Source organism: Pan troglodytes, chromosome 12 (assembly GCF_028858775.2).
Source record: "Pan troglodytes isolate AG18354 chromosome 12, NHGRI_mPanTro3-v2.0_pri, whole genome shotgun sequence".
NCBI lineage: Eukaryota > Metazoa > Chordata > Mammalia > Primates > Hominidae > Pan > Pan troglodytes.
In genome coordinates, this window is record NC_072410.2 from 56,280,649 (window position 1) to 56,294,543 (window position 13,895).

At 47.9% G+C, this 13,895-nt stretch overlaps 1 protein-coding gene across 10 annotated transcripts in view; it reads right to left on the bottom strand.

The window, feature by feature from the left end:
* Positions 1-10,350, bottom strand: part of MEIS1 (Meis homeobox 1) — a 137,589-nt gene extending 127,239 nt beyond the window's left edge. For 4 of the 10 annotated variants that reach the window (XM_063789036.1, XM_054677925.2, XM_063789034.1 and 1 more), the window contains exons 1-7: positions 9,610-9,704; positions 8,537-8,584; positions 7,518-7,744; positions 5,501-5,642; positions 4,881-4,931; positions 4,032-4,082; positions 2,448-2,594 (exon numbers count right to left, since the gene is read on the bottom strand). In XM_063789036.1, the coding sequence (XP_063645106.1) occupies positions 2,448-2,594; positions 4,032-4,082; positions 4,881-4,931; positions 5,501-5,642; positions 7,518-7,744; positions 8,537-8,584; positions 9,610-9,621 (678 nt within the window). In that variant the 5' untranslated portion in view covers positions 9,622-9,704. Of the gene's footprint in view, positions 1-2,447; positions 2,595-4,031; positions 4,083-4,880; positions 4,932-5,500; positions 5,643-5,813; positions 6,231-7,517; positions 7,745-8,536; positions 8,585-9,609 lie in introns of those variants that run through there. The other 6 variants (XM_063789039.1, XM_063789037.1, XM_054677926.2 and 3 more) reach the window with 3 other exon arrangements.
* Between the last annotated feature and the right edge of the window lie 3,545 nt (positions 10,351-13,895).

Genomic DNA, 13,895 nt, shown 5'->3' on the forward strand with positions numbered 1-13,895 from the left:
CGGCCCCCAGGACGCCGCACTAGGGATTCAGCGCCCCGGAGGGACAGGCCAGCAGGCTCCAGACCGGAGGACTGGCGCCCACCAGGCTCCCTGGTGCTTCATTCGTCGCGCCTCAGCTCCCCAGGGCAGTGGAGCCCACCGGCGGCCGTGGCACTGTACCGCATGCGCCCAGCGCTTTGCGCTCCCCTCTCCAAACCGGACCTTGGGTTTGCTGTCCTCCGACCAGCTGAAACCTGGGTGAGCCCCAGGGGGTCACACAAGCGAGCCCAGGCCTATAGGCCAACAGCGCCACGAGCTCAGCCAAAGCTTCGAAGCCCACTCTTAACCAGCGGGGACCAGAAGTCAGATTCTCATTTTAGAGGTAGAAGACAATAAAATGAGAAGTTTTATCCGATACAATTGCATACCAATATTTGCATATCTGAAGGGAATTGGGTAACAAAAGTTTAGGGAAGGAGAAGGGGGGAGCTCCATGATATATTAATTTTTGTATTCTCTCTCCCCCCTCCAAAAAATTCCCATAACTTTGGTCTTTTATCTTTGACTTTAATAAAATAATGCTTCCTTGAGAAAATGGGGTATAAATCTTCATTTTGGAGGCAATTAAAGTGTTGATTTCATTCATGCCCCTAAGCGATTCTTGTAATTTGCTCAAATAGCTTTATGTACCCAGCACTCCGGAGCTTTTAGAATCCCATTTTCCAGTTAGGCTTGTTGGATTGCAATTTTTATTCCACAGCAGCTACTCGAGGGTTCCTCAGCAGAATCTGCACTCAACAGCTCCCGGGCGAGGGCTGGCGGGCTGAACCAGACGTGAGGCCCGGGCAGCCCGCGGGGGCCAAGGCTGGGAGCCGCCTGCAGTTTTCCCACCTCTGTGGGGCCGCACTGGGATTGCGCACGCTGCGTGTTCTGTGCACTCGTCTACACTGCCCAAAGTTTCCAATTCTCCAGATCACAGTGCGGACCCGGCGCATTGGCACTTTTAAATCTCTGCTCTGCCTGTTTCTCGCTCCCCATGGGCAAAAGAGGAATTCAGCCCATGTCGCGGGGATTGCCCAGAGAAAATCAAGCTGAGAATGTATTTTAAGAGGATGATGTTGAGAGAAGAAAACCATAAGATGACACTAAGAACCAGGCGTCAGGCGCTCGACAAGGACTGTACAAGACAGCCACTGGCCAACAGAGATCATGGCAGAGCTTGCAGAGTAGCTGGCCTTTGGCTTAACAAAGGCAGGCTGATCTCTTCCCCCAAATCTGGACTCACGTGCCGAGTCAGAAAGAGAAACAACGCTGGGACTTCACTTATATAGGGGGGAAGGGTGGGAGGGTGCAGAGCAGGCCAGCTACCCAAATCTCTAGACGCCTTGCTACAATTCGCAACGGAACTGTTCTGAGCCCTGTTTCATCTCACTCACTCTACACGTTTTCACTTTCATTGCATTTTTGCAACTCCTTTGGACCAATCCAGAGATACAGCCACAGGAGAGAGAGAGGCACCCTGGGAGCAAACGGCGGTGTTGGGGTGACAGAGAGAGAGAAATCCCCACAGCAACTCCAAATAAAAGTCGTCCCCACTTAGTAACGCATCGGAAGAAGGGCCTGGAGGGAAGACAGGAGAGGAGGGGGTGCAGCAAGCCAAGGCCCTCAGTTGAGAGCAAAGGCGGTGCGAGGTCCCCCACCCTCCTTACCCAGGGAGCCGCCGGGGTGCCCCTGATGCTGATATGTCCACAAGCTGCCAACCCAGAGGGCCCAGAGCACATACCAGCTGGAGGATGAGTGGAAAGAAGGAGGAGAAAAGTCCATATTTATCTGTTTTTATAACCTCGGCCTGGTCTTATTTTTTCTATTAAGTACAATAAAATGGGCGAGCTTGCAGTGAACACCACACAAAGCAATGTTCAGTGAGGTCTAGAAGCGTTCGGCCGAGGAAAACTGACAAGACAGGCTAATGAACCGTACAGACAGGGAGAAAATAGCCAGCATTTGCTAGATTTCAAACTCTCGCTGTCTTTCTTAGACCACCTATCTTGGATTTATTCCTAATAAAATAAGAAATAAGCAGACCCTACACTTTTCTTTTCTTGAAGATAGAAGGGGGAAAAATGCTCCGGAACAAAGCCCCTACAATCAGAGGCGGTCACTGGCAGTTAACACTCCCATTATTATAGAGGGTAAATAAAATAAAGACAAAAATTAAAAGCGACAAGAAACAGGTCAAGTTTGCTAGCAAAGCTTTTACAAGCTCATCTCTTCAGGTCGAATCCCAGAGCCAGCCTTAATGAAGCAATAATAGCCACATTATTCAAAAATTTTCATTTCGATGGAAATGTATCTAAAAGGGACTTAATCATATGCAAATAATAAAAGGAGGTAGTAGTGACCCAGCAAGCAATATGCATACAGATTTTTTTTTTTCCCCAGGGATGTTGAAATTGAAAAGCGCATACCTGGTCGGTTAGATTTGCTGATCTTGTTATATCTTCACTGTCTGATTTTGATCCTCCTTCTCTATCGTCTATCACCAAATCGATAGGCATTTTCCCTTTCAAACAGCTAATATACCGGTGGCAGAAATTGTCACATAATTCGTGTACCTACGTTATGACAGAAATAAAAAAATGGGAATATAATCAGGAGTGCATAAATGACATTGACAAGTGCAATCCACCCCCCTTGTGAGATCCAAACTTCCAAATAGGGGAAACACAGGGCAATTGTCCTCCAGAGACCCCCAGACGCATCCAGAATTAGGAATAACTTTCTTTTCTTGCAAAATAGAGATATCCCAGAAAATTGACAGTGACAAGATGATTCACAGGCTACAACATATTCAACACCCGTGTTAAATTCATCTGCTCCTGGGGCTGTGGTCATTAGAGAGGTGACCTGCGTAGGTGACATTTAAGGTAAACTATTTAATTTCATCCAGTGACTTTATCATAAATCCCTTTCTAATGTGTCTAAGAAAAAAATGTATACGTGTGTATATATGCACATATATATTCTCCAAAGAACCTGTACTGTGGTGGCATAGGATAAATGCCTGACAACCCAAGTCCTTATTATATTTGTAATGAAGGTTTTTATCTCTAAGGGGCATATTTTAGAAAACTTTCTTTAAAAAAAAAAATGGAAGGAAATCAAGTTGCCAGTACTCCTGATATGGGAAAACATACAGCCACACAAAAACATATCAAATTGATTTTTTTTTTTTTTTTTTTTTTTACAAAAAGGAGAAGGAATGCCTCGAAATATTTAAGTGTAAGTGCAGAGGTTTCCTACAGGTCCCAGGCATCACTGACATGCAAAAATTCACAAGAAACCCCAGTGTGCTTGCAATTTAATGTTAGTTTGAATTACAATGCATTAAGTTTTTATTGCTGAGATTTATAGAACAGCTAGCAAAATCATGTTATCCCACACCCTTTCTTGAGTGTGAAGGTGGAGTGTGTGCAGGATTCACAGATTCAAGAAATTGACACAACTATCAACTCTGCTTTGTCTCTGCAAAACGTTTAATGTGCCTCCCCACCACCTCCTCCAGACTCCTTCCCGCTCCTCCTCCTTCTCCCCTTCTGCCTCTCCCCTGTGTCTGATCTGCCCTTGCTCTCAAGACTGTCTTCCAGAAACTCACTACAACTGAATAAAACTTTTTTCTCCCTCAGAGGTAGCAAAGAAGAGAAGGAAGAGGATGAGAAGAGACAACAGAGGTATTAACTTGTGAAACAACCTCAGAGCAGCATTCTAAACATCAGCTGGGATGCACAGAATTGCAACTATTTACACAAAGCCAGCAAGTTATTAAGAATGAACACAAGGCTAGGGCGTTTGTGATCCCGGTTTTAGTGGCTGAAATTGTAATTAAACTGCGAAGAGAAATGGACGCTAAGATTGGCCTTGACACTAATTACCAGAAAGAAAGACATTTATGCAAATGTATCAGAAGGCTGAACTTCAGCCATTCTGAACCCTCCCCCCTGTGTGTTTGGGGGTAAGGGGTAAGTAAAAGGAAAAGAGGCTAGAGAAATTACCTTCTCTAATTCCAATAGATGAAACCTTAATACTTGTATGGCTTGAATCATCTGCAAAGATACAAAAACAATAAGCACCCCATTCCTGGCTTGCAGAAAACTGGCTGTCACAGCTCTACAATCTCCAGCGCACCCCCTCCCACCAGTAAATAGAGTTATTTTGATTTATGGCAATAACACTAAAACTTAATAGCAGCAACTGGGTACCATCTAGAGGTTTATATTTCTTAAGAAAAAAACTAGCTAAAACAACAACACAACATCTAAGTGAGGATCATAAACACTCTCCTCCCCCATGGCTCTCCCCTTTCTCAGTCCCACTGGCCCCGCCCCACCCCAAAAGGGCCACAACACTGGACTACATGTGTCCTTGGAAGGAGTGGAGAGAAAAATATTCCAAATGGCCCTCAAACTGTGGCTTTTCCCATTGCAAAGTTTCTGCTGCCTTCCTTACACCTTTCAGGCAAACTGGTTGTTTGGGGGCTCTTGTCCGGTGGCTGCCCTCGTGATGGGACTTAGAGGGCTAGGAAGTCCGCAAAGTTTAAGCACACATGCTGACAGGCCGGGAGATAAATCCCCGCACTGATTAGAGCTGCGCAGCCCGGCTGTCATAAAAAACAAAAGCTCGCGTTTCCCCGCGCCGGCTCGCCCGGCCCCTCTCGAGATGAATTTATTTCCCCGGGATCTTGTCCCGGACCAGTTGTCCGTGTACAGAAACATTTGCAGCCAACCTGCAGGCACGGGAAGACCGGTCTAGAAATCTCAGGGCTCTCAAAGCAAAGCTGAGGGCGTTGGCGGTGGGAGGTAGGGGGTCGGGGGCGGGGGAGGGAAATAGGGGTCCGCTCTTACCAAGTTATCCAGTTCTGGATTAGAAGAAAATAGAGGTTTCTCTGCGCGAATCTAAATACAAGTGAGAAGGAGAGGGGAGAGGGAGGGGAGAGAAAAAAGAAAGAAAATTTGAAATCTGGTCGCCTTCCTAGTTTCTTGCCTCATTACACTGTCGGGGGCAGGATGTAACCCTCCGGGAGGGACCCTGTGACACCGAGTTCGTCCCGCGCAGAAACATTTCAGTGTGAATTAAATAAGCTGAAAACAAGCCCAGAGCTCAGTCTTACTTCTACTAGCAACTACGGCTCTCGGGGAGGCTGCTCAGACCGCCGAGTCCACAGCAGCTACAGAGTGAGCTCTCCACGTTTGCTTTCTGGAGGGTGAGTGGGGATGCAGATGGGTGATTTTAAGTTATCTGCAAACAGACACTCAGACAGAAAGAAAATCTGAGGTTGGAGGTAACATGCATGGCTTAAGGCCGACTACGTGCTGGCTACTTTTGAAAGTGTGCCGTGTGTGTGTGTGTGTGTGTGTGTGTGTGTGTGTGTGTGTGTGTGTGTTCGCGCGCGCGCGTGTGTGTGTGTTGGCGAAGGGGGGCTCTCTTTTTGTTTCTTTTACTTTTTAACATCTATTTTGCTGACCTGTTTGGCGAACACGGCTATATCTTCATTGAATGACTCTGACGAGCAGACGTCCCCGCCCGCCACCCCCGGCTCGCGGGGGGTACAAGTAGCTAATTCACATTTCTCAAAAATCAGTGCTAAGAGAGGGAAGAGGGGGTGTCTGCAAGAAAATACAACAGTCACAAACAACATAATGGTTAGTCCCCAGTCAATGGAAAAAGGTGCCCAAGAAAAACAGCTGGAGGAGCAAGAGGAACAGACCCCCTCTCCGATTGTGTCATCTACTTTTTTCCTTTTCCTCCCCCTCCCCCAGACCCAGGTGACCGCTCACCTCCCCTTCCTCCTGGAGCCCTGAAGTCGGAGGCCCTGAGCCATGGACGGTATCTGAGGATCGGTTTAGCGTATCTGGCCGGAGAAATTGGCAACATTTGCTACGAATAAAACCCAAGCGTTTCCAGCAGCCATTTTGAATTAAGTTTCCCACCCGACAAGCCCTCGTCCCCTCCACTGCACATCCAGGATCCGGTGGAGGAGAAAGGCGCCGGGCGGAGAGTTGGGGAGGGCTGGTTCCTGCGGGTTCCTCCTAGGCGGCCGCGCGAAGCCCAGGCTCGGGGGATCTCGGTGGCAGGCGCTCAGCTAACTTGGGGAAAGGACGTCCATGGCCGTGGGGCCGACTGTCAACGGGCTGCACCTAGGGATCCCAACCCCAAGGCCCTCGGAGAGCCGGGAGGCTCCTCCTCAGCTCCACGCACATTCCCCTCCCTTCGCAGATGGCCCCCACCGCCCCCCAAAGAAAGTTCCTTCAAATGTCCCTGCAGTAGAGCCTTTCATTTTGTCTCCGCGAAGTGGCAAAGCAGCTAGTATTGCGAGGGGCCTAGATGTCGCTTGTCTCAGCCCATAAAAAAGAGAAAAAAAAAAAAAAAGAAGAAGAAAGAAAGAAAAGCTTCTTCTAATGCCCAAGGAGGTATCTCAAGTCTTTTATTAGCTCTCACAGCTCAGCTGGGAATTTAACAGTTTGGGGTCCTTTACAAAGCTTCCCCAAATGTTCTGTCCCAGAGCCTAAACCACTTGTAGTTAACTCTGCGGACAGAACAGTGGGATTTAAACAAGCCCATCGCACAAGGGATCAGAAAATAAAGTAAAAAGATTATATATATATTTTTTTTCCAGCGAGGGAGGGTCAGTGTGTCCTGATTTTTAAAAAATAAATAAATAGAAATAAAAGTTTCTGCAAAGTAAAAAGAGGTTCCCAAATTCATCGGCACACAGTAGGCACAAGTGAGTTTCAAAGGATTCTACTAGCCCAGGGTCTAATCGAATGGCGGAGGAGAAAGCAGTGTAAACCGCAGCCAGAGAACAACCTCCGAGGAAGAGCACCCCGAATGTACTTATTTCTAAATCCTGCAGGTTTCACCTTTGAGCACAAAGTGCTAAAACACCTAGAAGTTTCTTAATGTGTGTAACAATTCAGAGCAAGCTCCTCTCCTTGACTTCAGTGGTCAAACTCCCTAAATGCAAAACATGTTCCCCCTTGCTTGACCTGCAACTGTCCTGCTTTGGTTTTATTGTGCAGTGGCAGAGCCAGCATAAGGCTGCTGAGTAAACTCAGCAAGTCAGAACAATCAGTGGCTTAAAAGAGATTTTCCCTTAAACTAAAAGTTTCGTTACAACACAAAGGCGCCTGCATTTAGAAACCCCTAACGCTCTCGGGCGAAATCGAGCGAGGGAGGACTCCAGCCCGCTGAAGGAGTCTGAGAGGGGACAAGGGCCCTTTAGCCAGCTTCTTCTCATCTGGGACCCCCTTGCGGGCACTGCCATGGTGGAGCAGGGCACTGGATGTGCACAGAGTGTGTATGGGGATGTAGGGCTTCAGGGATGGCAGGCCACCTCCCCAAATTATCCATGAAATGTGAATGAAAAGTCACCAAAGATGTATTTCCAATCCAGAGAACTCTGACTTTCCTCTTACCAAGGGCACAGAGAAAGAGGGAAGCATTGAGTCTCAACTACTTAACCTGCTGCCCATTGTACCTACCCATAAATGGCATCTTTATCTCTCTTTAAAGCGTCATTGACAGAGGAGCCCATGCTGGGGGCCATGGCGTTGGTATGAGCTGTGTGCGGGTACTGATGCGAGTGCAGAGGAGGCCCGTGGTTCAGGTGGTGGACCGGCTGCATGGACCTGGCTGCATGCGGGTCCCCATACATCGTGGAGGGGATGCCTACTCCATCCATGCCCCCGTAATGGGGTAGATCGTCGTACTGCATGACAAACAGGAGAGAAAGAAGGTTCAGGAGGCCAGGCGGGCAAATGGGAGAACGGCAAGGCACCGAGCTTATATAAGGTCAGTACAGCTGGGTCCTTCCACCCGGAATTCGGTGGCCTTGCATCTATAAAGCTGAGTTTTTCTTATTTTAAAATTAAAGCTTTAAGTAAAAAATACAGAATTCTCAGCGAGACTCGTCTGGGATGAATGATCTTGCCCTAACTTGTGTCCCTATCAACTAGTTTAGAAATTCAGGCTCCTTTGGCAAGAAGGAAAGAAGAAAGAAAGAGAGAAAGAGAAGCATTCTCCCGAGGGTAGAAGGTGAAACGGGCATGTCTCTGGAGGAAGAAATTCAAAATCACAATATTAAAACGTGCCAGGACACTGCAGCAAACCCGCCTAGTTTCACAGCCCCTTCACATCAGGGGGAATTAAAAAAAAAAAAAAAGTTACGATGGGAACAGCTACGCAAAGCGCGTGAATTTAGACAGGCTTCTCATTTTATTTCCCTGCCAGCGTGAGGTTAGGCAGTCCTACAAGACACTGCATTTCTTTTGCTTTCCAAGACAAACTCTGCTAAATTATACAAAACTAACTGACCCCTTATAAGTGAAACTCAAAGAAGGGTAGCTTTTCCTGAACATCAGAGCTGAATTTAGAATTGGGCAATTCCCCACCCCCAAAGTTAAAGAAAATCTATAGTTGAAGCAGCTAATATTCTATTTTCTTATTTACTCTTATGAACTTTCTTTCCAGACTAGAAGTCAAGGAGGCAAATGTTACTCACCAGGTTTAAAGCAAATTCAAAAGCAAATGCACAACTTTCCATCTTCCTCTTCCAGAAAAAAAAAAAAACTACTTTCATATTGATTGTCATTATTTTGTGTGTGTGAAATTTAGCTATTTAGGTTTTTCTAATTGGTTCATTCCAGGCAGTTATTTTCCCAAGATTTGGAGGCGCTGAGAGTGAAATGATTTTCAAAGAAAGGAGGAATTGCCACTTTCATCTCCTTAAAGCCAGAGGTGTGAAAAGAGTTTGGAAGAACGCTGACATTTGCCTGAACCAAAGGAGTAAAGAAAAATGTGTCAGCCTAGTAACTTTCTTTTGCAAACAGGGCTTTGAGGGCCAGGACACAAATTATGCAAGGAAGGCTTTTTGTAGACCCCCTTTCTTTTAAGAAACTACCTCAGTTGGGTTGTCATTGTCTCACTTTACTCTCACTGCATTTCCATTGAAAAAGGAATATGGGGAAATTAGTATTGCATTTTTAAAGTGAGTAACTGTGTGCTTAGTATTCAATTAGTAGAGGGCTTATCTAAGAGAAACTTGCAAAATATTGCCTTGTATACAAGTCTATACAAATTGAAATTACTATAAAAAGATGAATGTTTTTTGACCAAAAAATTGGCTATACTATGACAAAGTTATTTCCTTTAAAAAGCTGAATACTTCTAGTGATATTAAAGATGAGCATAATCAATAACATATCAGAAGTTTCCAGCTGTATATTTTAGTTTAAACATAACTTTAAACTTCTGATCTCTGAATGTTCAAATTACAGCTTTAGGTATCTAGCTTTAAAAAAAAAAAAACCCAGATGATTGTTTGAGCTTGCATTTTTATTTATATAGCTGCTGGTTAGGAATCTATAGATAAATAGATTCCTTTAATTAACAACTCCAAGTAACATACATAAGTCTACAAATGCATTGAATAAATCCTCTCGCTTAGGCCACGGCTTTAGGAGCCTCATTTTTTAAAAGAGAGAGAGAAAAAAAGGAAACTTTTTAGCAGTGTCTTTCGGCCACGTTTCAATTTAATCTCACATTTGAGTTCCACAATTGTTTTTTAATACGTACCCTTTGCGCCATCGGCCTCTCTGGCTCCCTTCCTACTTCAACTTCTAATATATCCTCTTTAAGGCCAGTGTGAAAAGAAACAAATATTCAAACTCCCCGGGAAAAAAAAAAAAAAAAAAGCACGACGAAAAATCCCTTAACGTCTCCAGCAACGTGAGCTACTGGTCCCAGATCTTCGGTCTACGGGACCTGAAGCAAAGCGCCCGAGTCACTGAGCATAAAAGCGCTCCGTTTCCAAGACAGCAGCGGGGGCAAAAAAAAGCAGATCTTCTCTCCCCCAAAAATCAGTTTAAAAAAAAAAAAAAGAAAGAAAGAAAGAAAAGGAAAAAAAAGAGCGCCCCTCAGACCCAACTACCAAATCTCATGGCTTTCTGCCACTCCAGCTGTCAATCACAGGCGAGGTTGTCAACGTGGTGAATGAATGATCATCCGCTCTGTCTTCTTCTGGTCAGAACACCTCAAATGTTAATATTCAAATGCACAAAGCCCTAGCGCTCGCTTCCCTTGAATCAGTCCTAATTCCTAATCAGTTTCTCTCTTCTCTCTCTCTCTTTCTTTCTCTCCCTCTCTCTCTCCCTCTTTGCAAGTGCTGCACTGGAGGGAGATTAGAGAAGGAGGGTTAAAAAAAATGTCTGTCTGAGTTTGTCTTAAAGGAGCCACGATCGATGCTGCCCGTTTGCAGTCCCCGTGCGTGTGTAAAGTGTGTGTTGCACAGGCGGAGAGGTGGATTCCGACCAGAATGCTAGAACCCGGAAGTAGTGGTGGCCATAACAGGTCGCGTCTTACACAATGCATTGGGCTGCAGCAAGTAGGCTCCTCGGCAGGGGTGGGTGCGCGAAGCGAGCTCTGGCCGCACTGGAGAGGCAGAGAGGCGCTCCATTAAATCGCACGCCCAGGCACAAACACCACACACCCAGGGCACACGCACACAAACGCAGGCAGTAGCCCGCGGCCGCCGGCTTTATTTTCAGTATTCTTTTCTCTCCCTCCCCCTGCAGACTCTCTCCCCAAAGCCGACTCTCTTGAAATAAATTGGGAATCAACGCCGGGCAGGCAGCAGCGGAATTTATTTTGCACAGGGCTCCGCGCATAGACTTCATGACTTTCCTCGAAATTATTGGGGTCTGCCAGTGTTTTTCGGGGCAGGGGGTGATGCGCAAAGTACTGAATTCTCAGAACTAAACACTGCAAGGAGAAAAGTCAAAGCGGGATCGTGGAGGAAAAGGAGGAGGGAGAAGCCGGGTTGGGAAAGCCTCTGCTAAGGAGTCCTGAGAACATGGGGTTGAGGTGGCTCGGGCTTTCTGCAGACCCAGCTTAGAGGTTTCTTTGCTGTTAGAGGTGGACGCCCGGCCGGGGGAAAGAAAATGCTAGCATTTTGTCACTTCGGGTCTGGACTCCCCCACCTCCTAGCCCCGGCGGCTCCCAGCCCCAGCCCAGGCGTCCTGCGCGAAGTAGAGAGGAAGGGAGGGAACAATGAGCTGAGCGCGGGGAATGTGCCCCCAGCGCCTGTTTACAAACACCAAGCTATTTATGATCGCCGGAAAGCGAAACCCGGCGCGGGCTCGCAGCAGCCCAGACCTCGCGGGCGGAGCCGGGGCCAGGGAGCCGCTGGGAGGGAGGCTCTTTCTCCGACCCGCTCGGGGTGAGGCGGCCGTGCGCCCAGGGCGCGGCGCGGCGCGACGCTGCCGGAGTGCTAGGCTCGGGCTGCAGCCACCGCTGCCTTTGTCTTAGAGGCGCCGAGGGGCTCCAGCCTCGACCTCTCCCGGGCCTGTAAGAACCTCGCGCCCCACTAGCTCTTTCTCCAGCGAAGCCCTGCCCTCACCACCCCAGACATCCTTCCCCGCGCTCCTCTTTCCCGTCCCCAACCTGGCTCGGCGAAACCTCCCAGTGCCAGAGAAAAAGAAATCCGCTTCGGAAGCTGAGATTTCAGACAAAAGCTGCCTGTACCTACAACTCGGAGGCTCCAACCAACCACTGTTTTTTGTTTTGTTTTGTTTTTAACTTTAACACCTATTGCCTGGGCTTTAATTCCCCCTCACCCCTTCTCTTTATTCTCCCGCTCTAAGCTTCTCCCTTGTGATTATATTTAGTGGCATTATTTTCGTATTTATATTTCTGTCCGCTGGGCTCTGATCTGCCGAGATGGCTCAGCCGCAGCAGCTCTACCAGCGGCTGGAAACCTCACATCCACAAGCAGGGCTCGCAGCTCGCTCGGCTCCGAGAGGATTTTTCCCCCTCCCTCCAGCTGAAACCTCGCAGAAAACTCCCCCTGCGGTCGACTGGAAAATGAGCTCACCCAAATCTCGGTAGGCAGCCGTGGAGGAGTGCTCGGCCAATCAGGAGGCGCCCCCGCCCAGGCCGCCGCGCATTGGCTGCGGGGAAAATCAATTATCAAATAATCGGTCAGCAGGGAGCTTCGATCTGCGGGGAATGCGAACTGCCAGTCCCTATTCCCGCCCTTAAGGTGGCCAAAAGGCTGACTCCCTCCAAGCACCCCGCCCGCGCCTCCATCGCCCCCACCCACGTCCCACTCGCCAGCTGCGGACTGAACCCTCACTCTCAAGGGGGTGTAGGTAGGGAAAGAGTTTTGAGAAAGATTGGGGGTATCCCTTCATCCGAAGATTGTTTGGGAAAGGTTAGGAGCTCTAAAATGTATTGAAGCCAACTCTTAAGCGCAAAGTAAAAGATAATTTGCGTCCGTCTGCGAGGTAGGACTGAAGATTCTATAGAGTGGGCTTCCGAGGAGCAGGAGACACAGGGCGAGCATCAGAACATAGGTCTGGAATGAGGTTCCACCGTGCGTCCGTAGTCTCCTTAGGCGACATCTATCGCTTCCTTTAGCACTTCGCAGGAGTCAACGCGGGGTTGGTTGCCCCCAACAGAGGAGCGTTTCCATAAAGCCGAGCAGATGAGCCTTCCCAGCCGCCTGCACTGCACCCTTCCCCGCCCCCAACTCCGTACTGGCACCGTGTGTGCCTGAAGGGCTGACACACGTTCTCCCAAAACCTTCAGAAGCGCTTTGCCTTGAAAGAGCTCTCCCTCTGTGTGTGTGTGTGTGTGTGTGTGTGTGTGTGTTTAAACCATCTCCAGGATCCCTTATCATTTGCTTCCTCTTTTTTCTCTCTGTTTCTCCCTGTCTTTTTTCTGACGCTTAAGTTTCAGGATCTTTTAGTTTTTTTCCATCACATACATGTGTAGGTTTTCTGGCGCAAATGCCCTGAAACATCACTTGGGAGGTTAAGACAGGCCCGCGAGTAAAAGCTGGGGACGGAGTGGGTGGGCAGCCAGGTGCATTACCAGCGCCTTTATGCCTCTGCCTACACTTCCCGGCCTCCCCCCATCCCCCCACCCCCCACCCCACGCCTCACCGTCGCTCCCCGGCCCCACAACATGAACTTGGAAGCAGAATTTCAGGCCAAGATGGAACCTCCCCGTCTCAGGAAGGCGATTTCTGTTTAATCCTTGGGAGGCTGCGCTGGCCGGGCCAGGCAGCACGCTCCTTTTCCGATTAGGGAGAGGACTAAGCTGGGCCGGCAGTCTGCGACCCCTTCCCGGAACCCCAGCCGACTTCGGGGTATACCTGAGCGCCTTCCGACGGCTGCTCGCGGGGGTGTGATCATCGTCCCCGCATCAGGCCCGCCAGGCATCTGCGCGACTCGGGGGTAGGAGGGAGACGCGTGGGTGGGAGGTGGGGGTCAAACCAAACACCGACAGGGCACACCTACGTTTATGATTTAAATGAACTGCGAGGGAAATTGTGTAAGTATAATTTAACTGAGAGAAATTTATTGCGAAATACGCTTAGAGGACTGTGGTCTTTAACAGCCTCAGGGGATCTTCGGCAAAGAGGTAACGGGGCTTGAATTTACCACAACTCTGCGGCCACGTTTTCAAATTTGGAAAAGGTCAGTATATATATATATATATATATATATATATATATATATATATATATATATATTTGACAACAGGATTTATTTTGTATTGTTGCTTTCCGGTAATCTTTTTCTTTTGTTTTCTAGCACAGATGAGAAAAGAAGGTTCAGGTAAGTCACCCTTTGCAAACATAACCAAAATCTTCAAAGCAGGAGGAAGACTAGACAACTGCATGCTTTAACCATGATGTGCCAGATTACCATAAAAATGTACTTTAAATTACCTACACACAAATTTTCCTTAAAGAATGAGATAGTTTGAGTTTGCGGACTTAAAATCAACTCAGTAGTTTTGAAAAGTGCCCCTCCCCGCCCCCCACAGTCTTTCCATTTTAAACTGTGAACCTAATA